The sequence below is a fragment of the Varanus komodoensis genome, unplaced genomic scaffold (assembly GCF_004798865.1).
Source record: "Varanus komodoensis strain SLA01 unplaced genomic scaffold, ASM479886v1 scaffold26, whole genome shotgun sequence".
NCBI lineage: Eukaryota > Metazoa > Chordata > Lepidosauria > Squamata > Varanidae > Varanus > Varanus komodoensis.
Window position 1 is genome coordinate 8,817,299 of NW_025335684.1, and position 27,643 is coordinate 8,844,941.

The 27,643-nt window shown below is 48.4% G+C and overlaps 2 protein-coding genes across 3 annotated transcripts; both read right to left on the reverse strand.

Annotated features, from left to right (window-relative positions):
- Positions 1 to 1,127: 1,127 nt before the first annotated feature.
- Positions 1,128 to 15,461, reverse strand: LOC123025084 (acyl-coenzyme A synthetase ACSM5, mitochondrial-like). 2 transcript variants are annotated; one of them, XM_044433555.1, is made up of 14 exons: positions 15,339 to 15,461; positions 13,155 to 13,389; positions 12,004 to 12,208; positions 10,284 to 10,491; positions 9,224 to 9,367; positions 8,348 to 8,504; positions 7,029 to 7,108; positions 5,927 to 6,050; positions 5,511 to 5,591; positions 4,435 to 4,536; positions 3,772 to 3,899; positions 3,584 to 3,683; positions 2,498 to 2,617; positions 1,128 to 2,086 (listed from the first exon to the last, which is right to left on the reverse strand). In XM_044433555.1, exons 2-14 carry the CDS (start codon positions 13,335 to 13,337, stop codon positions 2,000 to 2,002), a joined length of 1,719 nt encoding a protein of 572 aa, XP_044289490.1. In that variant the 5' UTR covers positions 13,338 to 13,389; positions 15,339 to 15,461; the 3' UTR covers positions 1,128 to 1,999. The 2 variants fall into 2 exon arrangements, with proteins under 2 accessions (XP_044289490.1, XP_044289491.1); XM_044433556.1 differs by lacking the exons at positions 12,004 to 12,208; positions 15,339 to 15,461 and having other exon boundaries at positions 13,155 to 13,296.
- Positions 15,462 to 15,993: 532 nt separating this feature from the next.
- On the reverse strand, positions 15,994 to 27,517 carry LOC123025160 (acyl-coenzyme A synthetase ACSM5, mitochondrial-like). The gene is made up of 13 exons (XM_044433671.1): positions 27,332 to 27,517; positions 26,201 to 26,411; positions 25,802 to 26,009; positions 25,359 to 25,502; positions 23,633 to 23,789; positions 22,310 to 22,389; positions 21,122 to 21,245; positions 20,664 to 20,744; positions 18,921 to 19,022; positions 17,921 to 18,048; positions 17,733 to 17,832; positions 17,305 to 17,424; positions 15,994 to 16,389 (listed from the first exon to the last, which is right to left on the reverse strand). Exons 1-13 carry the CDS (start codon positions 27,515 to 27,517, stop codon positions 16,303 to 16,305), a joined length of 1,728 nt encoding a protein of 575 aa, XP_044289606.1. The 3' UTR covers positions 15,994 to 16,302.
- Positions 27,518 to 27,643: the final 126 nt, after the last annotated feature.

The following is a 27,643-nucleotide window of genomic DNA, read 5'->3' on the forward strand; positions in this document are numbered from 1 at the left end:
TGTAATTTATTGCTCTTTTATTGCAATTCGTCTTGATCAGATCTACGCATCATACAATTACATTGGGTGGCTTGTGAAAGTGTAATTGCCTAACATTTCCAAGGAACAGCTGCATAATATGCGTAAGCTGCAGTGCCACCTTGTGTAAGCCAAGATGCATCGGAACTGTGGAAACAACGCAGATAACTTCTGCTACAGAGAGGTTACATTTGCATCTCAAAAGTGCAGTATGATGGCAGTGGTAAAAAAAGGCACACTGCCTATATTTTGGATGCAAAATCGGGGATCAGGACAAGAGTTGGGCCCCTCATTATTGTCACATTGCATGTGCAACTTATCTGCGTCATTGGCTGAACAAGAAGAAAAAGTCCATGCCTTTCGCAGTCCCAGTGGTGTGGAGGAACCCACCAAGCATAGTAGCGGCTGCTATTTTTGCATGGTTCCCCCAGCTGCAAAAGGGATCTCAAGAAAGAAGAAGTGGACTGCGGAATATCCAAACATTCCATCCACACTGTGTCCTGAACCCAGTCGTGAGGACTTGCCAATTCCAGATCCACCAGAATCCTACTCTCTAGACTCAGATGATGATAAAGACAGTGAGCAGGATGCAGCGGATCCTGGGCCGTCGCTGTCAGCGGACCCAAACTTTAGCCCCTCCAAAACCACATCTAATTTCACAGAGTGAACTAAATTACCATTCTCATTGCTATATCACATTTTGCAGAAAAGTTATGGAGCATAATTGCACATCACCCTTGTAATTTTGAATTATTTTGATGCAATTTTGACCTGAAGCTGTATCTTGGAACTTAATTTTCAGGACTTAATTTTCCTTTATTAGTGACCCAATTCTGGCAAAATTTAGCTACTTTCTCCTTGTAGACCGGTGTAATCAAGCAGCCTGGTTGCCTAATGTGATTTCAGTTTTTACTGCTGGTTTTCTTGTAATTTTTCTTTTAGTACGTTGCATATCGTCCTGAATTTATGCATTTGATGGATGTACCGTGGTTTAGAACTGCTTATCAGCTTGCACTTTCTAACTTCACTACTCAGGTTCAAAACAGCTCTCCCATTCAGCTGAACCACTGGGCGCTCCGCCCCCCAGCTCCAGAACACCAGACAGCCTCTTTGCAATTCAGGTCTTTATTGGCACTTTGCAGCTACAAGACAAAGCAACTCTTGAAAAAAACCTTTCGTGAGGTGGCAGATATGCCTTTGCTCATGTCAAGGATGTTGAAACCAAAATTATTATAATTTTCTTTAGGAAAAACTTGTTTGAAAGGATGGCTGTCTTTATTTCTGAAGGTGTGACTTGATTGGAATTCTAAGCTAGACTGGATAAAAAGGCAGTCTAAAATTATACACAGTTTACCAAAAACATGTATAGAAATGAGAGGTTAGGTCAATGATTGATATATGGAGTTATTACAATCAAAATGGAAGAAATTACCATTGCATTAGCAGTACAATCTACTAGTACTGGGATAGATTTTTTTTTTTTTTTGCTACATCAAGAATAGTAAAATATGAATTACTTGTTTTAATATGTATTGATACATACTGGCTTCTTAATGCATAGCTGTAAATAGAAATGGTGGGAGATTAGCATTAAGGTTGTAATTGTGGTAAAGTTGTTAATACTGTAGTCATCAGGGTTTTTGTTGCTGAATTTTAAAAAGTGGGAAATTATTTCTTTCTTTCATTTTATACTACCCGATAGCTGAGGCTCTCTGGGTAGGTAACAAAAGTAGATGCATCAATTCCATAAATTCCACTTTGCAAGCAAGATAATTCTATAGTCCTTATATCAGGGAGAAAGTGAGATGGGAATTTTGGAAGCACCTGGCCCAAAGGGGTAGGTAAGCACAATCCAAGCTGCTTGACTATGTGAATTTTTCTCCTTGAAGTAAACAACAGATTAGGGAATTGAGCAAGAGGGGAAAACTCCATTCCAGCAGATAGCCAGGAGATAACTTCCTTTGCCAGTGTTCAACTCATTCTAGGCTTTCCCCCATTCTCGGCTCCTTAATACATTCCTTCGAATTTTTCCAGCAGCTGTCTTGGGCAATTCTTGAACAAACTCTACCTGTGTTGTGAAAAAAAGAGTTTCTCTCATCTTCCAAAGCCTTGTTTCAATTCATTCATGCATATTTAGCTTATAGGAATCTCAATGTCAGTGCTATTTAAACATTTCCTAATTTTTTCTTGCAGCCAACAGAAAAATCGAACCTTTGTAAGGAAACATCTCTTATGCACTAGAGGAAGTACGGCTGCACATTTGATTTAGAACAGAGTCGGGAAACACACACACACACACACACACACACACACACTTAGGGAACTTCTATGCCACCCCATTCGCTGAAGCCTCGGGGCAGCTCAACTGACTTAGATACTGGGACTCATTTTTCATCCATCCAGTAGGTTGTGAGGCACAAGTTTAACCCTTCGTACTTACATAGTAAGTAAGCCCAGTTCCTACTCAGTAGATACTTGCCTTCCTAGGGTACTTATAGGGAGCTGTCACAGTTTTCACATGATCCTGGAGTTCCCTGGTTAACTCTTCTGGGTCATGAGATTCAAAGGCAGGAGACAAGATGACAAAAGCTTTCACCACCTAAATGATGTGAATTAAATGCATGAATAACTTAGAGGAAAAGGTTTCACCACAGCTGGGTTCTTGGTATATTGATATGTTTTATATTATTAGCTGAGACAAGTAGAACCAGCAACACAACAAGACAGCATGAAGAGCTCCTTTTCCAGGTCTAGCCAGCCATACCCTTTTCCAGGGTGCTTCTTTCTATTACTCTGCATCCCATGCAGTTTTCCGTTTCCCCCCTCCTACCCTTTGGGGGAACCTAAATTTTGCAGAAGCACAAAACGTCTTGAACACAAAGCCATCCAAGCAGGGCATGGAGCACCTCCATGGGTAGGGAGCATGACTGATCCCCAGTCAGCTGTTCTGGAGGTGCCCCATGCCCTGCTTAGACGCTTTTGTGTTCATCAAGGTGGTTTGTACTTCCCCAACCTTTGAAGTTCCCCCAAGCCTGTCAATTCTGCTGTATTCCTTTTATAATCTCTCTGGTAAGGCAGACACAGTGGGCAGGATCCAACAGTGTTGTCTCCCGAACTCAAAGTATGGTGGACACACGACAAAGTGGATGGATCTATCAAAATCCGGTGGAGATCTGCCGAATACTTTTCTCTGGTAAGACAGGCCCCTGCAATTCAATGGGTGGCATTCAACCACGTCAGCCTGCAAGTTCAAAATTTGGAGGAGGGCCATCTGATTTTCCCGTGGGACACACAGTTGCACAATGCACCAGCAAAGCATGTTGTGTTTGCGTGAGGCCGTGCACAACTCGAGCTGGACTCTCTCGTTGTGCAGAGTTCGGAACCTGGTTTCTACCAGCACAATGGAATTTGCTTCGGTGGAATGAAGCCACTAGCGACTGTCAAATATGTGACGTACGGGATATTTCAATCAGAACCGCCCTTTTCCCAGTGCGAACAACTCACGTGATGGTGTCCCTGCACATGCCTAATGGGACTCGCAGAATGGCTGGATCACCATTATTACCTCTCCTCTGACGGGATCCGGGCTGCTGACCACAGCAGATTCCATTACGGCTGGGTGTTCAATCAAGGCGCTTTCCACTTCGAAGGGGCCAATGCGGTACCTAGGAAGCAGCACCGTTATTCCTGCTTCTTTCCTGGCTGAGAGCAGAGCAAGCCAACGAGGAAGCAGCCATGCCGGATTCAACCTACCCGGCAGAATTGATGATGTCATCCGATCTTCCCACAAACCAGAAGTAGCCTTCTTCATCTCTGGTCGCTCTGTCTCCAGTGAGATAAAAATCCCCACGCTCACTGGCTGCTGTTTTCTCAGGGTTATCCTGGCAGGAAACAAAAGTTACTCCACAACATTTACCTGACATCTGCTGCTCTATCCCATTTCATGGTCAAGCAACAAGACCATTTTATTTTCAAATGGTGTCCTGTTCTGGTTTCTGGGGGGTCATGCAGCCTGTAGCCTGAGTGCTTGTACTTTCTCGACTGGTGCCCAAACTACATCTTGACCCAAAGGAAGAAGGAAAGACAACAGAAAATGCTTCTCCCCTTGGCTTCTGTCTCATGTTAGGTGAAGTAGCAGAGGTTGAGCAGAGCCAGGAGTTAGGGGAGACAAAAGCCCGACATTGGCTACCTCTGGCCCTGACCTTGCTTGTAAAGATTTAATGCCAGGGTTCCATGTTCAGACACCATATGCCATGGTTTCAGAGCAGACACCCAAACTCTGAGCAAAAACTCTACGAAGTCCAAAACTTTATCCATTGAAATCCATTGAAGTCTGGGCCCAATTCAATGTGATGTTACCAGTGAGGGTGCAAAATGAAGCAAAGAGTGGACATTTCAACCTATAATAATGCTTACAACGTATTTTGAGAAGAGACAAAATGGTCGCTTCGGTTTGATTCGGATGGCAATGTCACCTTCTTCTCCTGGAGGCTGTATATTACCTTGGTCATCTATAATCTGCCGAAAGAAAAAGCCACAACAAAAATTACGGATGTGGTTGCAAATGGCCAGTATCAATTTAAATGTCTTCCTCAAAATCAGTGTGGAGCTTGGGAGACTGGCTCAGCTCTCAGGGACTCGCATTCAGTTTTTGTGCACTTGTCGTTTTTGCATCCTCTGCAGAAGACTAATTCAGCACAAATGGCATTTCTGAGTGTCTTTGGGCTTGATCTCGCTGGACTTGCTTCCTACGCCTGAGCCAAGTCTGGGAAGGAAGTGCAAGAGAGCTGGATTCCAGACAGAGCTTCACAGTGTGAGTGTCCTTAGACGTCACAGCCAGATAGTGAAACCAGAGTGAGAATATTAGACCAAGAAAAGACAGAGAAGGCTTGGTTCTGAAAGATTCCCACTGAGTTGTGTGGAGGTAAGAAACCCTCATTTATGTGCTTGGGGGATTTCTGAAATCGACAGGGCTTTCTTCAAGGATGAACAGACTTCAGGGTAGATGGATCTACCTTCATTCTTTAGCTAGAACCCCAGGATCTAGTACTCTGTGCAGGATGCAGAGCCACATATGTAGGGCAAGGACATGCGGCCTCTGAATACATGCTGAGCCCAAGGACTCTCAGTTGCAAGATAATCCGTGATCACATTTTTTTTCACATGTAATTCCATTCCCAGTTAGCAAAAACTTTTGTTGTGCCAACAAAATGGTGGGGAGAAACACTGGTGGTAGTCAAGAAACATTTCAGTGCTGCTATTCTTAAACAAAAAAGAAGCGTGAAACACCTTTCATGATCTGTTGCAAACCATCCAGTGATGCCCCTGTAGATTCTGAGCTACTGTCTGCCCTCCTCTGCTATATACAAGGTGACCATTATAATGATGGGCATTTCACCAGAAGCAGGTAACTGCCAGGAAGTATATAGGTCCCACATTCTTCTAATCTTGCTAATCTTCAGGATAAAACCAAACAGAGGTGACAGAGGTACCTGGACATCATATGGTGGAGACGGCTTTCCCATTGAACCTGGTTTAATTTTCATTCCTTTTACATTTGTACATATTGCTACCTGTAAGAGAGAAAGCTTCAGACACACAGCTTTGCCTATTTGGGCAATTAAAAAGTCCCCCCAGTCCAGTATCACTGATGCAGCTCCCTGGCTACAGGCCAAACCTGGAGATACTGTGGACTGAAATGGGGACTTGAGAGCATCCACTTTACGACTGAGCTGCAATTTTTCCCCACGTCTCTGTGGTGGGCAAAGAAACCAGGTCAGTGGTCTCGACTCCCTTGAAATCTATCCAGATGCTTTGCTCGTTTGCAGCTTCGTTTATAAGATATTGAGAGAGAGAGAGATGGGAAGTGCTGCCCAACACAATCCAGCAGAACTGTAGCAGGTCACACCGTTTCAGTTTGTCCGTATCCTTCATGGATTTCCAGCCCTGATTGCTTCTTCCATTGCTCAAACACTTCAGGGTTCAGGGGCTCCCCTCCAGTCACACAGTGCTCCAGGCACTTGAACTTGTAGCTGGGAAAGAAACAACAGGGATCAGCTGCCCTGCGAGTAGGAGCTGCAGCACGGAGGGGCCCCGCTCCTCACTCGGCCGCTCCGCCGCGTCCTTCCTGCACAACTAGATTGCTTGAGTGCAACCGCTGGATACTGGATTCATGTCACTCTACAGTCAAGGCTGGCTTGAGCGTGTGATGCAACGGGAGCTGAGGTCTGCCCGGAGGGGCAGAGGGGGCAGCGGGCAGAAGCGGGTGCTTTTGGTGCTGCAGCTCCGGCAGCCGGCTATCTTTGGGTGGCACCGTCACAGGACAGCACGAGCTTGCTGGCTTGCCTGCTTTCTACGTGTTTATAGGCTGCCAATAACTGGTGAGGCCTTCCTAGGTGGCTCACAGTACATTAAACATATTAAAACAAAATAAAACACATTAGAAACCTATCAAAACACTAACGAATTAAAACATCTATCCCAGCAATATAAAAAGGGCCACACCATTCAGGGGCTAAATGTTAACTATTTTCTAAAGTATGTTTTCGCTTGGCACTGAAAGGAAAATAAAGATGGCGCCAGGTGAATTTCCATAGGGAGGGAGGTACAAAGATGGGATGCAGCAAAATATTTAACCGCACAAAATTTCTGGAAAGTTTCTCTTAGAGAAACACCGATTTCCCTATGGAATATCAGCAGTTCAGAACAGAAACCGCATGGATAGAATGTGTGAAATGGCTGGATGGGCGGAAGATGCCCCCTGGAGGCAGCTGGGTAGCCACTGCAGGCTTTGGCAAGGCACTCTCAGGGGGCCCCCTCCCTCAGGGGACTGACCTCCAGATCACCACGGTCTCCATCTGCTTGCACTCCTCCTCTCCTGCCCATCACAGCTCTCACTCGCTGGTTGATGGGCAGAGAGCCAGTAGATGCCTCTGGGAATTTACTGCCTGTCAACCCCCATGTCAATTCCTGGCTTTCTTTTATGGCTTTAGTTACATAGCAAAAAGTACCTGGCAACATCATGTTGAACCAACATACGGTATCCAGTGGGAGCTGTGCAGAAAACGTTGATGGGGTAGCTCGCAAGAGTCTGGATGGGAGAAATGAAATTGCAATCATTCCGCCATTGCCAGATGTGGCTTCAGCACACGGGACTTGCCCGCCTGAGTGCCTGTTCAAATTAAGTGTTGATAAACGTTTCCTTTTAGAACTTGAATATGGCAGTGTGAGAATTTCCTGCTCTACTGGCCCTTGGTCTTTCGAATTGTATTTCTGTATTTCTCCGTAAGGTGTTTTTAAACAGAAAGATAACACTGCCCTGCTCTTTCTACTTAAAACAAACTGGCTGGAATCGCACCAGTTTTCTGGACCCTGTTTTTTAAATTAAGGGGCCTCACATGAACCCAGCTTCATTAGGACTGGGTTCAGACAGTGTGAAAAACCAATACGCAAGGGCTGACTATGGGTTGAGTATGGGTTGTGGTTAAACTTGGGTTGCTGTTGAAACATGGGTTATTTGTTCTCCGGGCCAAGCTGAGTTAACTATGGCAAACAACCCACAGTTTGTAACCTGGTAACATACCACAGGTTCTCCTTAGGCATTGTTTACCATGGGTTATTAGTATGGCAGGATTCAGACAGCACAATAACCCATGTTGCACAACCTATGGCTCAGGGACAAGCCACACTCAACCCTTGAGTGTTGGCATGTCTGAACCCTGTCATAATGAGGTTTGCCTGAACTTAGTCTATAAATAAGCCTGAGAAGCCACGGTATATTTCACCTTTTCATCTGCAAGTTACAATGTGATGCAGGACACTGAAAGCTGCAGAATCTGGAACTGGAACTTAGGTTCCAACTAGCTCACATTGTATTTATTTCATCAAGATTCCCAGAAGGCACACGCTTATCTCTTTTCCATGACTTTTTGGTCATGTTCCCAGTTTTGCTTGGTTTTTTCCTCCCTTTTCTAAAAGGCCAAAGTATCTCTTCCAAGGCTTTGGTGCTGGCAGAAAGAGCACAAAACTAAAATAGGCTGATACTTGTTTGTATTTCAGTTCAGCTCTTTTGCCTTCAGGCTCAGCCCTGCTCACCACTGGAATGAAGCCCCCAAGGGCTTCTCCAAAGTTGAAATTGGCCCTTGGGCTGAGGGAGGTCCTACGCTCACCGGCAGCAGGTCTCCAGGTTTCCAGCCAGGGGTCTTTCTCAGCCGTACTTGTGGACATCAAGCAAGGGGCCATGTGCATGCCGAGTAGGCATTCTATCTCCAAGCCATGCCTCTCCCCGTAAAAAGGGGTCTTTACATAGCACACGAGCGGCTATTCTTACATTCAGTACGACTGCGGGGTCGAATTGCGGCAGGTGATGTACGAAGACGCACGATCCATGCATCCACGGAGCAAACGCACAGCTCCAAGCTGTCTTGATCCATCCGGTGTCCGACGTATTCCAGAATACAGAAGAAGTGTTCAGATTCATGCAGCGCCTGTTCAGTGGAAAGGAAAACAGCTGTAGCCGATTGCTGACTCAGGGGAATGGGATCTGGAAAATGAGTTAAAAGTTGACTCTCAAAGGTGCTGCTAGTCCAATTTAGAGGGTATCATGAGAGATGGCCAAGAAGTGTAAAGTCCATACAGGAGAAAAGGATCACACCGTAAAATACTCTGGGCTTCTTTCAGTGCTTCTTGCCCAGCTGGCAGATTCAGGATTAAAGCTAGGAGCCTCGGCATTTTGTGCTACTTCGCCTCTGATTGCCCAGCAGTTCATGGCTTATGGAAGGAGCTCCTACATGCAGGCCGGGGCCATTTCAAGGACCTGCCCAATGTTGCTTTGCAGGTGAAGTCCAACACATCTCATTCAGTGAAGTGCAGCTGCGTCAAACAGCCAGTTCTGCAGGAGGTGGGGCACCACTGCATGCGGAGCCGAGGCTGTTTGGGCCTTCACAACTGCCTGCGCTGAACACAGAGGGCTGGGGGTGAGCCTGCGCTTTGCTCCCCACCCCACTCTTCATTCGCTCAGTGGAAGGTCTGAGTGGAACCCTGTGCACACAAGTATCAGGGCACTGCTTGGCACTGACTGGTCTCTAGCGCCGGGGTAGGCCTCTCCACGTGTTTCACCAATGGTGCCCATCGATTCCGATCTGCTGCTAAGTTCCCATGGCTTGTGGCGCTCTCGTAAATTCTGAGAGCAGTCAGGAGACATTACCTGCCAGCAGCTGTCAGTCCGATGCCATAACTGCACTGGGATTGTTCCACCATTTTTGGACTTCCGGAGGTTCCACTAGTGAAGTAGATGGCCATTGGCTCTTGGCTCTTGGTCTTCACACAGTCGTGGTCTACGGGCGCAACTCTACAAAGCAAGTGCATAGTATGAAGCTGATGTGCGACACTTCCTCCATTTCACAATGATTGTGCTGAATGGAACTCTGGGCAATTTTCCGGCACCTGGAATCCTGCAAAAGAGGGCACTGGCGGAAATCCAGGGGATTGCCATCAAGCAGCCGGGTTCCTCAACGTTGGTGTGCACTGTATTTTGTTTCAGCTTGGGTTTCGGTCTGGGTGGGGAACCGGAGGCCCAGGTCCAAATCTGGCTCTTTTGGGGTCAAAGCCCAGCCTTCCAGTGTTCCGGAGATGGCCACAGCCTTTGCACTAACTAGGCAAAACATGGTGGGATTCATCCCTCTTCAATTTGTGGACCTCGCTCTCATGCTTGGCCCGGTCTTGGAGACAGAGCTTGAGAGGACAGTTCCAGAAGACCTGTGGGATGAAGGCTGCACAACCGGGAACCTTCTTTGTCAGTGCAGCACCACCAACAGCTGCTGTGTGCGACAGCAGAAGGGTGCTGCTTGCACAGAAGTTGGGGCTCAGCTCCTGGAGAGCACCCCACAAGCACTGGCTGCAGGAACTTGGGCGCAGAACTGCGGCAAAGTGACCAGTGTCTAGGGAATCTGGACCAGTGTCCAAGACCAGGAATCTGATGGGTCCTCACTCCCAATATGGATTCCTCCACATACTGACGGCTAATCCCCAATCATTTGGCACTTTCCTGACTTTCGCCTACTCTCCTCCCATTCTAAATAATCAGCTAAACATAAAGAGGAGCTTCTGAAGAGCGGGAGCTTCCAAAGTGCTGGGGGCTCCTGGCATGGAGGTGTTCAGCTAGAGCTGGCTGTACTAACCAACGGGCTGGATGAGAGGCCCCTCAAGGTCCCCTCTGGCTCTAGGATTCTGCGCTGCTCTCCCCACACTGGCATGGCGATACTTACTGGAGTAGCTCCTTGAAGTTCAGCCAACCCTCTCGGCTGCTCTCTGACACCAGCAGCTTGGTCTGCAGAGACTTGCTTTCTGCCATGGCAGACTCCACTGCGGGAGCCAGCAAGTCGCTGACCACGATGCATTTGGCTTTGGACCCCTGGAGTCTGTAGGAGATGTCTTTAGTGGTTAGTTGGGATGTTCCTGGAATGAAAACGATCCCTAGAAAACAAGCAGGGATTGGAGTGAGCAGAGGACCTGGTCCAAGGAGGCTGCAAACAGAGTTTCCTCCGTAGAGGTTCAGGCACTGGGCCAGGGGAACCTGAGTTTGAATCCTTGCTCGGCTATGAAGCTCAAGGGGTGACCTGGAATAAGTTGTTTTTGCTCTCTCCCTTTCTCAGACTATCCTGTCTTACAGCCTTGTTGAAAGGATAAAACTAGCAAGTGTAGGGACTTGGCCTGCTTCTTCCAAAATACAAATTCTGAATCAGAACTGGAAGAAGAGACAGGGCTGGGATTCTTATCTGAAACGCCAAGGCCTGCAGAGTTATGGCCCTGAAATCCGTTACATAGACGGGTGGGAATGTGAATGAACTTTCCAAGCAAAGGCTAGGCATGGACAGCCATCAGCTGAGGGTGCTCTTGGCCTGGATTTCCCACCCTGGACTGGATGACCTGCAAAGCTTCGGCCAACTCCGAGAGCCACGGTGGTGCAGCGGTTGGACTGGGACTTGGGACATCTGGGTTCTCGGTTTTACTTGACCGTGAGGCTCACAGGGTGGCTTTGGGCTCTCAGCCTTAAGTACTTCACAGGGTTATTGTGAGGATAAAATGGGAAGAATGGGGATCAGGTTAACACCACCCTGGACTCCTTGAAGGAACACCAAGGTAGAGATATAAAGACTCAATACAAATGCAAAGAACAATGACATCCTAGGAGGACAGATGGAAGTTCATGCAATAAATCAACATAAAAAAAACAACGACTGAGCTGGGCTGGTAGAACTGTGGAACCAGGCTAAGAGGAGAATGAAAGCAAGGAGCACCCACTTCCCAAGCACAAAGTCTTTTCTTTTTAGAGCAATGTTCCGTTATGTGCCTTCAATTGTTGTTGGGGACTGTTTGCCTGCTGCCAAATCATTGGAGAAGACAGCAGTTTCCCTTCTAGCCACCTGGAGTGATGTTTGCACCCCCTTTCTTGGAGAAGGCAGTGCTTTGCTTGCAGCACATTCGTAAACAGAAGGAGGGAATCACCACATGGTTTTCTCAGGATATATCAGTATTATTCTCTTTGGGGGCAGCTTACATTAATTAAACCGATTCATACAAGCTGTGCTCCACACTCAAATACCATTCTTTCTTTCTTAAATAACGAAACACATCTTTCGAACCTGAAATTTTGTGCAGAAACACAGCAAAGAGGAAGAATTCTGATCTCTTCTCTAATTGTAAACACACATCTAGAAATGCAGCCAGGAAAACAATTTCGAGCAGAAAAATGCACAAAGTAACCCCTTTGCTCAGAAGAGCGGAACTTGCAAAATCAGTTTTTCTTTAAGGTGAAACTGTAGCATCTTCATTTTTGGTTGCTGGAATCTTTAAGCATATAAGACCAGGATTGATATCCCCATGCAATGAGTTTAAATATTAAACTCTTCCTCCAAAGGCCTTATTTAAAATCATTTAACTTGACAATTGGGTTATTGTGTATTTCTCCTGCTATTGTTCACTAACCTGTTCGTATACAAGCCAGAAGTAGTAACCACCACTCTGGTACCCGAGGGAGAACCATCATGATCCGGTCACCTCTTTGCAAACCGCATGGGCCAGTGAGCACATTGGCAGCTTTTCGGGACAAGACTCCCAATTCCTCAAAGCTCCATTTGACCTCTTCCTTCTGATTGTTCACCCACCAAAAGGCTGGGAGTCTGTGTTCACCCTACCGGATAAACTCAGGCAGTTAACGGAAGACGGGAGATGATTGGCAAAAGTCTCATATGATCCATCATTGCATTGAGTCAAATGTGATTTTGTGGCCAACAAGGAAATGGGAGGACAGCCAGTGGGATGGGAAGGTGGCTCCAGGTGGGCCTCAAGCAGCTTGGTGATGGGCATGTTCCTTCCCTCTATGTCCTGAGGCAGCCCTAAAACAGGGGATCAGAACCACAGGCTCATGACTCCCATCACTCCACCCTGGGCATGGTGCCCATCTTGCCCTGTGGGGTTTTCCCAGGATGCCACACTCCTTTCCCCTGGCCAGTCTTTGATGGACTGTCGGTTTTGGACTGTAAAGAAATCCAGTCAGTCAATCCTAAAGGAAATCAACCCTGAGTATTCTTTAGAAGGCCAGATACTGAAGCTGAAGCCCAAATACTTTGGCCACCTAATGAAAAGGAAGGACTCCCTGGAGAAGAGCCTGATGCTGGGAACAATAGATGGCAAAAGAAGGAGGGGACGGCAGAGGATGAGGTGGCTGGATGGGGTCACCGGGGCGGTGGGTGTGCGGCTGAGTGGGCTCCAGGGGATGGTGGAGGACAGGAGCACATGGAGGAAAGAAGTCCATGGGGTTGCAAAGAGTCAGACACAACTGTGTGACTAGACAACAGCAATCTCCATTCTAAAAGGTTTACATGCCCCTCAAAGAGCTTAGTTCCTGGCAGTAGGAACTTTTAAGCTGAAATGTGTGGTATGTTTTGTCTTTCCTTCCTGCCATCATTGCCTCCAGTCCTGTCCCACCATTGGGATGCAGCCCCAGAGAATTTCCCTGCAATGGAATCCGGCCCTCTGAGTAAGGCTCAACACCCCTGCGCTAAAGCAGGCCACATCACTGACCTCTCAATTTTCGACTGGCTATGGACCTTCTCTCCAAATGATAGAAACCTCACCTTTTCCACTTGCCCCCATTTATCCACCACGTCACTTGCAAAATTGAAATACTCCGGCACTTCCTGCTCTCCCCTGATGATGGCTTCATAGTGTGCGGGGATGGGAGAGGCGAGGTGTCTCTTCACTTGACGGAAGAGCAGGCGAGGGGGCTGCCAGGTCCAGAAGCATTTGAACAAGGCCATCTGGACGCCCGCTCATCCACACACCTGCACAGAGTCAACCTGCTTCGTCTCCCTGCAACGACATTTTTAAGCAGGCAACTCTGAAAACTTGGTGAACATGTGAAGGGATACCTGATGAAACTTAACTTGCCGGCTCTCAGGCATACCAAGTCATTGGTTTCCCTCAAATGTCCCTGATGCAACACGAATGCATTTTATTTGTGTTGCAGTCTGTCTTTTCGTAAGTTGCAGGCATGGACATACACCAAGGGCCAGATCCAGTAGGAGCACCTAGGAGCTTCTACTGGATCCAGTGTCAAATAATCCCATGGCCTCCCCAAACCATGTCAAAGTAGGATCAGGGATCCATGTCCTTAAAGACCTGCAAAGCTTTAGTGCCATAAGCTTTCACCATCTCCCAAGCATTCATCTGAAGGAAGAAAAGCTGGGTGTCCTTCAGACATTTTTTCCTACAAAGTCCTATTAGCTCTGAGCATCATCCATGTTGGCTGGCGCCAAAGGAAGCTGGAGTCTGGAACATCTGGGCCTGCTTTATTCATACAGTTTTATATTCTCTCCAGTTCTCTCCAGCTCTGGACAACTTCTGTAGTTATTCATGTCTTTCTGTGTAATGCATGGCTAGCATTTCACCATGCATTGCTCTCTGTGCAACCTCAATTCAAGGAACTCGAGATTAGAAGTCCTTGTACCCACAACTTCAAGAAGAACAAACTAGCAGTTTCTGAGCCAGTCTGATTCCTCCACTCCACATCGGGCTGAACTTTGAACGTTCGGACTGAAATCTTTTCTGAGCCAGCCTGATTCCTCCACTCCACATCGGGCTGAACTTTTAACGTTCGGACTGAAATCTTTTCTGAGCCAGCCTGATTCCTCCACTCCACATCGGGCTGAACTTTGAACGTTCGGACTGAAATCTTTTCTGGAGCAGATCGACACACCCAGAAGGTGTGTGGTGTTAATGCCGAGAGTGTCAGACGGGGTCTCGGGAAGGCCAGGTTCTAGTCCTTACTCAGCCAAGAAGTTCATTTGGGGCCAGACACTGACTTTCGGCTTCCGCTACCTGTCAGGGTTGTTGTGAGGACACAGTGGGCAAGAAGAGGATTGCATACTCTCCCTTAGGTTCCTTGGAGGAAACCTAATGAAGTCTAATGTTCGAACTGGCTCAGGGCAGTATCCTGCAACCAAGTACCCTTCAAATGCGCTGCACTGCAATTCCCACAATTCTCAGCCTCTAGGATTGTGCAAGGCCCAGTTTGCGTGCAAAGAGAAGTGAGCAGGGCATGGGTAGGGGGGCAGCCAACTTTCCAAAAAGTTAAGAGAAACGGCAGCTGCAGGTTTCGAAAAGACACACAGAGGCAAATTTTTCTGACACAGAAAAATGAGAAAGGGTCCAGAGGAGGACAACAAAAATGATCCATGGTTTCGAAACACAGCCCTGTGAGGAGAGACTGAGAGAACTGGGCATGTTCAGCCTTGAGAAGAGTGAGGGGGACACAGTATCCCTCTAGAAGTCCCTCAAAGGCTGTCCCAAAGAGGGAGGTCAAGATCTCTTCTTGCCAATCCCAGCGTGCAGGACACGGAATAATCAAGTCAAGTTGCGACCACCCAGGTCCAGGCAAGAGATCAGGAAAAGCTTCCTCGCTGTCACAGCAATACGGCAGAGGAACCACTTGCCCGGAGCGGCCGTGGGCTCTCCCGCACTGGAGACATTCAAGAAGAAACCGCACAAATTGGTGTAAATTGGGATCCTGCCACATCAGGGGGTTGGGCCCGGTGGCCTTCTTGGCCCCCTCCAACGCTGCTATTCGGTGAGTCTATGATTCTACGATACTTAGGCGACTGGAGAGACGCCGAAGCGGCCATCTCCGCGGGAGGCCCTGCCCCACCAAATATAGCAGGACGTCGGTAAGCAGCAAACGTTGCCAGGACTGTACCACCCGCCCGTTGCTGGCGCATGGGTCTGGGGAGGGCGCGCGTAGGAAGGGGGCCGAAAGGACAGACCTTCCCGTTCGCTTGCGGGGCGGTCCCGAGCGCGGCGGCGGCGGCGGCCCCCGGGCAGCAGTCTCCGGCCAGCGCGCCCCGGCCAGCGGCGCCGTCCCGTCCGTCCCCGTCCCGTCCCGACGCGCTGGCCCGCTCGGCTCTCCCTTCCGCGTCCCGCCGGCGCCGCCGGAGAGCAACGCCCAGCGCCGCCTTCCCGGCCGCCCGCCCACTCACTTTTGCTTTCCGCGGCCGGCGAGCGCGGCGCGCAGGAGCGCAGGGCGGTGGCGGGCCGGGCACGTCCGCGGCCCGGGGCACGTCCTGCTTGGCCTGGGACGCGCCCCGCGGGACGGGCGCCCGGCGCGCCAGCCTCGCCTCCCAGCGGCGTGGCCGCGGCCGCGACCTATCCAGAAGCAGCAAGCCCCCTTTTTAAGGGGCCGGGGAGCGGGGTGATGCTAGCGACTGAAAGGATGCAGCGCTCAGGCGCGGGGTTAACCAAAACCGAAACCGAAGAACAAGCACAACGGCCGATACTTGCGCGTTTATTTAAAGTGTTGTAAACCGTCCCATTCCCATGGAGGTTGGGTGCTGTATATAATATACATCTCTCTAGGTGTCCTTACGTGACCCCATGTCTTCTGAAAAGGGCTTTACGCACAGGGCAGCAGGAGGGGAGGCCAAAGCCACAGCCCTCGTGCCTGCATTTCAGCAAACGCGAGCGGACAGCGGGCTGGGGGAGCACAGCGCTTCCCAGAGATTCCTGCCTCCAACGGAAATATTTGGGCTGCTGCGCTAGAGGGCCCTCTCTTGCCACCACGTCTGCCATGCGGATTCCAGATTTTAAGTTTGTTTTACAGAGTTTGGTGTTGTGTCAATGCTTGGGATATCGGAATGACACCATCGGTGTAGAAAAGAAACAAGAAGGGGAAGTTCTCCATCGAAGCAGCTGGTCAGGACACGAACTTCTTTGGCAAGTGTTTGACTCCATCTAGGCTTTCCTCCATTCTCGATTTCTTAATACATTCCTTTGAATTTTTCCAGCAAATGTCTTTGGCAGCTCGTTGACAAACTCAATCTGTGTTGGGAAAGCAAAAGATTGTCTTTCACCTTCTGAAGCCTTGTGTCAGTTGGTACACATGAGAAAAGTTTTATTAACATTAATGAAATTGTCGGGTTAATGGATTCTTATGGAGAGCCAGTTTGGCATAGTGGTTGAGTGTGGAATGAGACTCAGGGTTCTAGTCCTCTCTAGAACCTCAGTCTGGGTTCTAGTCCTTATTCAGTCAGGGAGCCAGCTGGGTGACTTTGGGCCAGCCACAAACTCTCAGCCCAACCTACCTCACAGGGTTGTCGTGAAGTTACGATTGAGAGAGGGAGGAGAATTAAGTAAACTGCCTCGAGTTCCTTGATAGGAAAAAAGGTGGGATATAAATTCAAGAAATAATTTAAATTAATTATTGCCAAAAATAGCATGGGGGGAAAGTGATATCTCATACAAACCAGCGGGGCTGTGCATTTGATCAGGGGCAAAGCTGCCCACCTTGGAGATATTCAGCGCAGATATTCAACCCACCGCCCAGATGGACTTGGGAGCAAAATGATCCAGGCTGAAGAAAGCTGATCAGATATAAAATATTGCCACAAATCCTCTGACTTTGAGGACCAGTAGTAGGAGAAAAACCTCTTGGATCACCCTTATTAACTGGTGTGTACCTTGGCACACATACTGTATTCGCCCAATAGGTACAGGAGATGATTCCAATGGATCTACTTAGTTGAGTAAGGATGCAATCGTCTGCATGATGCAAAGACAGCAAAAATTATAGGACTTGTGGCATCCCCAGACAGCACGGCATTCAACGGTTACGGGATTTCTGTCTTAATCTACTCCAGAGTGTGCTCTAAGCCCAGTTAATACCTTAATTTCCCAACATTGACCCTTTATACTCATATACTACAATTTTCCCGCCCATACACTGAAGGTACTTGCCTTTCTGGGGTATTTGTAGGGGGCAGTGACCTTTTTCACGTGATCCTGCAGTTCCCTGGTTAATTTTTCTGCATCGTGTGCTAAGAAGGTGGGGGACAAGATGACAAAAGCTTTCACCACCTAAATAAGGACAATTACATGCATTAAAGACTTGGGAAAAAGTTGGGCTGCAGTGTAAGAGCATTCTTGGCTCACTGGTATACTTACCCTCACTAGCCAAGACAGGCGAGGCCTGCGGTAAAATATGTGGGAATGCCGGTCCAGGGTTTGGAGCAGCCTTCCATGCCCCATTCTGGGATACTCCTTTCCACTCCCACTGCATTTCCCAGTCCTCAACCCCCTGGCCAGGCAAATCTTTGCCGAACAATATATGCCACACATTCCCTTTCCACGGTGTCCCTTTGCACCTCTGAGGGGGTCTGTATTACCTCTCCTCTGATGGGATCCGGGCTGCTGACCACCGCAGCTTCTTGTACTGCTGGGTGTTCAATCAAGGCGCTTTCCACTTCGAAGGGGCCAATGCGGTACCTAGGAAGCAGCACCGTTATTCCTGCTTCTTTCCTGGCTGAGAGCAGAGCAAGCCAACGAGGAAGCAGCCATGCCGGATTCAACCTACCCGGCAGAATTGATGATGTCATCCGACCTTCCCACAAACCAGAAGTAGCCTTCTTCGTCTCTGGTCGCTCTGTCTCCAGTGATATAAAACTCCCCACGCTCAGTGGCAGCTGTTTTCTCTGGGTTATCCTGGCAGCAACAAAAGAGGATTCCACAGCACTTAACTGGTGCCTGGAGATCCACCCGTTTTACTAACTGGTGTGGGGACCAGTGTGGTGTAGGATTGAGAGTACCAGACTGGGCTTGTGGGGATCCAGGTCCTAGTCTTCACCTGCCAATGCAACTCAGTTTGGCCAGGCACCACCTTAACCCACATACAAGGTTGCCATTGTGAGGATAAAGTAAAAAGGAAGAGAGACTTGTAAGCTACTTTGGGTTCCTTGCAATGGGAAGAAAGGTGGGATATAAATCTATCATCATTGCCATCAGCAGCAGCAGCAACCTTTCTTCAAGATAAACAGGTAAGGCAAATTGGTGCTTAGAAACAGTGCTGGCTTCAGGTGTGTATGTGCGAGAGAGGTGCCAGTCTTTGTCCTCCTGTTTTGAGTGGGACCACCTCTTCCTCTCAGCCACCTCCATGGACTTTTGCTTGTATTCCCCACCTGTACCCGATCCAGGTACAGGCCACTGCTCCACTGCTTCTCCCTGTTCCTGTTAGCTTGTTTTGAGAGGGAGGGCAGGTGAATGGGCGACAAGGCAGGGGGGGCACCTGGAGCCGGTAGGAGGTCCCGCAGAAGCATGGGCCACGCCGAGTCCCTACCTCTGACACGGACCCTGTTTTCCAAAAAGTGAAGCTGTGAATCTTGGGACTGAATGAGGAATTAAAGCAGAGGTTTCCTGTCTGTTGTCCGCACGCACTTGAGACGAAACAAGCCCTTTCCCAGTAGAAGTCCCAAACCGGATCAAACTCCAGTTTGTGCCACCAAAATTACCGCAACGTGAAACGGCTGGGGAACATGCGAACCTTACTTTTAGAAGTACTCACAGAGAAGAATGCTTACAATATATTCCGAGAAAAGGCAAAATGGCCGTTTTGGCTTGACCCTGATTGCAACAAGCCCTTCTTCCCCAGGAGGCAGAATATTGCCCTGGTCATCTACAATCTGGAGAAACAAAAGCAAGAAGAAATGCACAGATGCTTCAGCGGTTCAGTGGGGATTCTAAATTTGCACGTACAGCATCAACTCATCTTGGAAGATGGTCTGGGCACTTCAATTAATCCAAAACCTTTTGTAACCTTTTAATCTTTGCAAGCCGTCCTGAGGCTTGTTGCAAAGGATGGGATATAAATGTTTTAAAGAAATAAAAATAAACTTAAAAAATGCAGCAGCACCGTTATTAACAAGGACCGGTTCTAGAGAGCACATTACGACTGTCTTTCACCAAGTGCACTGGTGCCTGTTACTTGCCCAGGCCCGATTCAAATGCTGTGCTAACATATAAAGCCATAAATGGCTTGGGACCAGGATAGCTAAAGGAAGGCCTGTCTCCATATGTCCCCACTAGATCGCTTAGTTCATCAACAGAGGCCTTCCTTTGTAACGCCCCCAAATGAGGTGAGGGGGGAATTAGCGAGGAGAAGGGCCTTTTCTGCCATCACACCTCGCCTTTGGAATTCTCTCCCGAAAGAAGTGTGACTGGAACCCACACCATCTTGCTTTCAGTGCCAAATCCAGACCGTTTAATTTAGTATTTGTTTTTAGGACTATTACGTTTCGTTTGGCTTTCCGCTGCTGGTTTTATTGTTTTATCGTTGCTTATATAGTTGTTTAACCTCCTGTTTGTACTTTATATTTGCAATTTACAGTCGCATGGTGCAACTGTGGTTTTAGCTGTGAATGTTTATCTATGCTTATTATCTGAGCTGCTGTGTTATGTTTGGTATGAGAGACACCCTGAGAGCCCTCAGGTTATGGCTGCATGTTGAACTCTGGCTGGGTTCCCAGCTTGAAAGAAAGGAAGAACAAAGAGATAAGGTTCTTTTGCATTGTGCATCACAGTGTGGGCTCATCCCAAGAAAGGGAAACCAGAGTGGAACTATGAGGGTGGAGAAATGTGGTGGCATGGGAAGCGGAGCAGGGGGTCGGACTCCATGGCCTCAGAGGTGCCTTCTAGCACAACTACGATTCTCCTCCTGGCTCTTTTCATGTTGCAGTGAGGTCCAGAAGAATCTGTCCATCTAGATTTCACAGACTTCCTCTTATATTTAGCCCACTCTTAGAAAGTGAGCCAAGCTGCAAATGTTCAAGTGAAGGCGGCTTTAACAACGTGGAAGAAGGACGCTGCTTGTGCGGTACTCGGTTCCTGGCAAGCTGCATGCAAACACTGGGCAAACTCGCCAGGAACTTGGACTCAGGCTGTGGCACGTCAGACTAGAGGCCAAGGAGCCAAGCCAGGGCATCTGACCCTCACACTTCCATCGCCAGCACCTGCTGGACCCTGCTAAGGTCTGTGGCAACCTTCCTCAGCCTGTGTGAGTATTTCACGCCCTCAAGTCGCCTGTGACTTATGGCCACCCTGTGAATGAAAGCCCTCCAAAACGCCGTCTCCACGGCAGCAGCATCCAGTGTTTCCAAGCTCAAGGCTGCAACTCGCTTAGGGATTTCGTCCATCTCCTGTTTGGTCTTCTCTGTCCATCATCACGGCATTGTGCCAGTGGCCGATCACTTCCAGAGAATGTTGCACAATATTCTGCCCACTGTCAGATAGACACCCATCTGGTAAACTTAAATGGGTCCTTATACCTGGACATCGTATGGTGGGGAAGCCTTTCCCATTGATCCTGGTTTAATGCTCATTCCTTTCAAGTTAGAGCATATTGTTACCTGGAAGAGAAGAAGAGGTTTGGGTTGGTTGCTGCTGTGAGCTGTTTCCTCCCTTCCCACTTTAAAACCACAGACCTTTCTTTGCAAAAAGTTCTTGATTCACCAAAGTGTTTTCCAGAAGCACAAGCAGCCTGAGTGAAACTCTGAGCATGTACAAAGCAGTATGTTGAACCCAGTCTAGTACTTAGTTCTGAAATGGAACTTGCCCATCAGCCACCCCTGAACTAACCTGCTATGCATGCATGTATAATGTATGCATAAACTAAATAGCATGCATGTATTAAATGCATAGGCAACTGTCTTCAAAAACTAGATTTTCACAGTGATTGGAGGGAGGGCTTGTTACCCGGCCCAGTCATTGAATTAGAAAGACGTACTGTTTCGGTTTGTCCGTATCCTTCATAGATATCCAGCCCTGTTTGGCTTTTCCACTTTTCCATCACTTCTGGATTGAGTGGCTCTCCTCCAGTCAGGCAGTGCTTCAAACTCATGAATTTGTAGCTTGATTAAGAAAAAAAAAAAGGCAAGGAAAGGGCTTGATAGATTTCCTGGACTTGTTACTCAGCAGTTAGTGTGGGTCAAACCAGAACAGCTGGGGGCCAGTTACAACTCCCCATGTCTCCACCACCCAGATGCCCAGCCCTCATCCTCTCCAGTCCTTCCCTGAACTGATCGTATTTCTGAGCTTTTGCACTGTTGTTTTTGTCTCCATTCTGAAAACTTGAAAGGCGTAGTCACTGGCAATAAGAGCTTTAAGCTTTGTTGTTGTTAGTTGCGAAGTCATGTCCAACCCATCACGACCTCATGGACAACATTCCTCCAGGCCTTCCTGTCCTCCACCATCACCAGAGTCCACCTAAGCTCATGCCCACTGCTTCAGTGTCTCCATCCAGCCACCTCATCCTCTGCCGTCCCTGTCTTCTTTTGCCTTCAATCGTTCCCAGCATCAGGATCTTCTCAAGTAAGTCCTTTCTTCTCATTAGGTGGCCAAAGTATTTGAGTTTCATCTTCAGGATCTGGCCTTCTAAAGAGCAGTCAGGGTTGATCTCAAGGACTGACTGGTTTGATTGCCTTGCTGCCCAAGGGACTCGCAGGAGTCTCCGCCAGCACCCCAATTCAAAGGCCTCAATTCTCAAAGCATATTAATATCAGGGGGATAGTTAGTTGCACCCCCTGTGCTTTTGTCCCCACCCAGCCCTGGAATGCATTCTGCAAGAGTGTCCCTGAAATTGAATTCAGCCCGACAGAGGTTCCCAACCCCCTTCGAAAAGGATGCTAACCGTTCAAAATACAATTCGACAGCCAAAATGAATGGAGTGCCCGGCTCTGTGGTCAAAGCTTCCTGGAGCCATCCAGCTGGTCCCTGTGGGATACAGGATGCTGATCTCGATAAGACCCAGGGGACCAAAATACAGGCAGTAATTTACCAGGATCAGAGAACAGTAGGATTCTACTAAAATGGGAGTTCCAGAAGGGGCTGCCTGTAGGAAAATGTCACTGTCCGTCAGTTCTTGTACCAGTTGCTCTCTTGCATTCACACGTCCAGTTATATGCTGAAAATGTACCTGGTAAGATCATGTTGCACCAACATCCGGTATGCAGTAGGTGCTGTACAGAAAGTGGTAATTGGGTAGTTTGCAAGAGTCTAGAGAGAGACAAGATGAAAGTGTAATCATGAACACAGCCTGGGAAACAGTAATCGGCAGCACAAGGTATACAGGGCTGCGTTAATCGCATGAGTCATATATTGCACTGGGCGCTCTTTCTGCCATGAAGCTTTTCAATACCGCATGCATCCACTTGGAGTTCAATGGGCCTTCTCATTGCATTGCCCTGTTAACCAGCTTTCTTTCATTTCATCAGCATTTTGGGGGAGTCCTGTGATATAGCAAAGCAGTACTAGAAAAACTGCCAGGGTGGTGTGGTGGTTAAGAGCACGGGACTGGGACTCAGACGACCTGGGTTCAAGTCCCCGCTCAGCCATGGAGCCAACTGGGTGACTTTGGGCCAGTCACAGACTCTCAGCCCAACCCACCTCACAGGGTTGTTGTTGTGGGGATAAGACGGAGGAAGAGAATGATGTAAGCTGCCTTGAGCCCTTTGTAGGAAAAAGGCAGGACATAAATCGGGAAATAAATAAATAAATAAAATAAAAAACAACCAGCAGACATTAAACATGTGGCAGGATAACACAATAGATGGAGGATTTAAAAACTTGGAGACGGGGATTCTGCAGCTGGTGTCAAAATGACATCAAGTTCTTTTTATTCATCACATTATATTTATGCCCTTTATACCTTGAGCCCTTTGTAGGAAAAAGGCAGGATATAAATCAAAATAATAAATAAATAATAAATAAATACCCCACCTGGTGTCCTCTTGCAAGGAGCCTAAAGTGGCTTACAGGGCTCTCCTCTCCATTCGTTCTCACAACAACCCTGTGAGGCTAGGCACCAACAAAGGCCCAGGGGAGCCTCGTGACTTGTATGTCCATGGGACTCCTGATCCATTGCAGGTTTTATTTTGAGCTTCATTGAAGCTAAGCATGGTGTTTGACCTTTTTTTGAAGTGCAGTTCAGCACCCTGGGTAGCTCCAATAAAATTTAGGTCAAAAGCTACAATGGATCAGGAGAACGAATGAACTGGAGTCACCAGTCTCCCTGGATGTGGCTCCCCACACTGTGCCATCTCGTCCCCAGGGGACATGTACCGGACAAATTTGGCCACCCACCCCTAAGCAGTTCCTCACCCCTGATCTGCACTGGCTGGCAGCGACTCCTTCTAGAGAAACCAGGGGCTGAACCGGAGACCTTTGCTTGCAGCGCGGATGCTTTACCCCTATGCTATGGCCTGGCCCGTCGATGGAAAGCAGTGGGTGTAATTCTTACGTTTAGTATCACTGTGGGATCAAATTGAGGTAGGTGATGTACAAAGACACATGATCCAGTGATCCACGGTGCAAACACACTGCTCCAGACTGCCTTAATCCATCCTGTGTCTGATGTATTCCAGAATACGGCCAAAGGGCTCAGGTCCATCCAGTGCCTATTCGTTGGGAAATAAGATGCCTGCAGTTAATGGCTGACTGAAGGCCGCAGGAGCCTGGGAAGTTACAGGATGACTCAGCCAATGCAAAGCGCGTCCAATTTAGAGGGCACAGTGAAAGTTGACTGAGAAGTAAAGCAGGGGAAATGGATCACTCAGTAAAACAGGAGAAGGAGAAGAAATAGATGGGGATGAAGGAGGAAGAGGAGGAGGAGGAGGAGAAGGAGGAGAAGGAGACAGAGAAGGAGAAGGAGACGGAGATGGAGACAGAGAAGGAGAAACTTTGGTGTTTCCTTCTTGCCTTTCAGATCCAGGATTCGTGCTGAAGAATCAAGTGCTTTTTTACCCTTGATTGCACAGCAGTTCATGGCTTGTGGAAGCAGCTGGTCCTTTTCCACCATCCCACCCAGACATGGTTGTGTGCAAAGATGTCCTCTTCACCCTGTGGCCACTGCTTCATGCTGCGAGGTTCTGAGGCAGCATCAGGGCTCCATCTGCTGGCCAGAAACCAGAACAGTCGCCTTGGTCTTTGCAGGTCCACGGCCGACTGCAACCACCTGGGCTGTTACCAGCACCACCTGGGAGCCCTGGGGAAAGAGCTGTATAGGAACCAGCTCTTCCCTCCAGATGCTGCCTCAGCAACAAAGGTCTTTGGTGTGGTTGAAACTCCCTGTGCCTTCTAGAACCTGCATCTGGAGCCCCTGTCTGGCTTTCCTGTCTTCTCCTACTCCTCTCTGCTCCCAGTACCGCTTCTCCTCGGCTAGTCCCCCTGGCTTTTGACCACTCTTCATTATTTGAACTGGCCTACCTTGCCCTTCGGTGACCCGCCTCGACCCCTGGACTGTCTGACCAGCATTTGAATAGACCTGTATAGCACACCGAGCGTCTGGGTGCTGGTGCTTTGACTGTCCGTACCCCTGGGCCCTGACACATGCAAGCAGCCCTCCAGGAGCTGGGCAGTGGCGGAGGCCCCAGGCAGATTATCACCACTGCGTGGGATGAGGATGCACAGAGGGTGGGCCGGCAGTGGGACTGCCCTCCTCTCCTTGCCCCCATCTCTACATGACCAGCAGACACTCTGATTCACTGCTTCAGTCAGAGGCGTCCAACTTGAAATGGATGGGTCAGGTTTACCCCACGGATGGCCACCAGCCCCTGGCATGCCCATCATGTGGGAGTGTCCAGACTTTTGCTCAGTCCTCCCACCCCATTCAATATATTTTAACCGCCTCTACTAAGGTTACTTACTGGTGACAAGAACGTGTACTGGGGTTTGGAATACCTTGACCCCATGCCTTACCTTCAGCTCCATCTACCAATGGACATGGCCTGCAAAGAGCTTCTCCGAAATTTATTCCTTGGACTGAAAGAGGTTCGGTTCCCCAAGCCTGAATGTTCACTGTGACTGCTAAGCTGACTTGTTAACCCTATATATTCCCCATTCTTCAGCTTGAGGGTCTCATCCTTCTGCCTTCATCGTTGATATGATGCTTTCTGATCCTATTGGGGCCCTTTGTGAGCTAAGCCCATGGAAGGGATCGCAGTTTGAAGGCACCCGACAGGCATTACCTGCCACTGGATGCAAATCCGATGCCGTAACTGCAGTGGGACTGTACCAGCATCTTGGGGGGTCCTGTGCTCCCACTGGTAAAGTAGATGGCCATTGGCTCTTGGCTTTTTGTCTTAACGCAGTCATAATCAGGAGGTGCTGCTCTGAAAAACAATCATATTATATGGCATGAACATACAATCCTTCTTGCCTTTCACATACGGTTTTCTTTTCAGGAATGGAATCCCAGTGGCTGGAATCCAGCTTCAGCAACCCTTGGAGGAAATCCAGCCATCCTCTGTCTGACACCCAGACTTTTGAACTAGTATGCATCACCCTGTTAAAGGGGCCGCCGCTGAATCACCTACTGGCCGCCCACAAAGGATTGCAGAGACAATGGCAGTCAAAAATGGACTGCTCTTGCTTGTACCTTGCTGAATGCACAGCCTAGAGGAATACCTACCTGAGTAGGTCCTTGAATGACAGCCAGCCATCTCTGGGGCTATCAGACACATTTAATTTGGTTTGCAGAAACTTGCTTTCAGACGCGAGAGAGTCCACTGCACCAGCCAACTGATCACTGACCACGATGCATTTGGCTTTGGACGCCTGGAGTCTGTAGGAGATGTCTTTAGCGGTGAGCTGGGACGTTCCTGAGATAAAAACGATGCCTAGAAAACAAGCAGGGAATGGAGTGAGCAAGGAACCTGATTGGGGATTGTCCAAGTTTGGGACGCTTCACAGAGCAAGAGACAAAAAAAAAAAAAAAAGAAAAACTTCCTTTAAAAATGGTAAACTTTAATCCCCACCCCCACCCCGTGGGAGAAGAGGATTGCATTTATTCTGTGTAATGTTTACTGACCTGTTCGTATGCAAGCCAGAAGAAGTAACCACCACTCCGGTATCCGGGGCAGCACCATCAGGATCCGGTCACCTCTCTGCAAGCCGCATGGGCCAGTGAGCACATTGGCAGCTTTTCGGGACAAGACTCCCAATTCCTCAAAGCTCCATTTCACCTCTTCCCTCTGATTGTTTACCCACCAGAAGGCTGGGTTCCGAGGCTTCTTTCCATCCTACCAGATAACTCAAGAAGTTAAAATTAGGCAGGGAGTAGGTTAAGGATCCACAGACTCGACCAAACCTTTCTTGCACTGCCGATGACAAAATCTTCCCTGAAACGTGCGAGGGAATCATAGTCAATAGGAAATCGAGGGGGCAGCAGCATTTGTTAAAATCATTTGCATTCGACACTACAATGCCCCTTCACTAAGGGTTTAAGAGGCACTCCTATGGCCTCCTTATATTGCCTGGGGGGGCCAAAGGATTGTTCAGGGTCTAGGCTCCTGGATCCGGTGATCTTGGCGCTGGGGCTCCAAAGGCTAAGCCTGTGCGCTGCCTCCCTTGCAGCCAATGTGCAAAGAACTATGGCAGCTGCTTCCTCTGAGGTCGGGAGTGCACATCCGAGGGGAGAAAAGGGTTGTTCTGGGGTGGGGTGAGGAGGAGATGAGCCTGGGAGCAAAGTGTATTCCTACCAGCACACCAACCTCCTTCCCGACCTCTCCCTCTCCCTCTCCCTTTCCCTGGAACTTTGTCTAGAAAACAGCCGTCTTGATAAAAATCAGAGCAGAAGGCCTGGTGGTACAGGATGTGTGTAAGTATCTGAGTCTGAAGAGTCACACACATTGAAGGTGCGACTGTAGAACTACACTCTAAGTTGGCTAACTGCTGGAGGTGTAGGCTCTGTTTGGCTCTGTTTGTGGGGAGGTTATAATACAGATAAACACTGTATTGGAGCAGGCTTTAGTATTTACTGATGCACACATTCTTTCCAATTATCTTCCTGCTTTTTGGAAGTTAAACACATGGTCAGTGTGAATGAATTCTATATCCCCTTCTGATAGCTAAAAGACTTATAAAGCGGACCACCAAAACACCCTTTAATCCTCTTTGGCCTCCAACTGCAAACTTCTCCCCAAAGCAATAGAGATCTTACCTTTTCTACTTGCGTCCACTTATCCATAACATCACATGCAAAATTAAAGTACTCAGGCACTTCTTGTTCACCCCGGTTTATAGCTTCGTAGTGTGAAGTGATCGGAGAGACCAAGCATCTCTTGGCTTGGAGAAAAAACCTGCAAGATGACTGCAGATTCTGGAAGCATTTCGACAAGGTCCTCATCGCATCAGCTTATGAACCCACTCGGCTGGGTCAGTTGTCTTTGTTTCCCTGCAGCGTGGAAGAAAAATAAAACTCTGAACAAGGATGGCCGTATCTCTCAGTCTTACTGCCATGCACCATATTTAT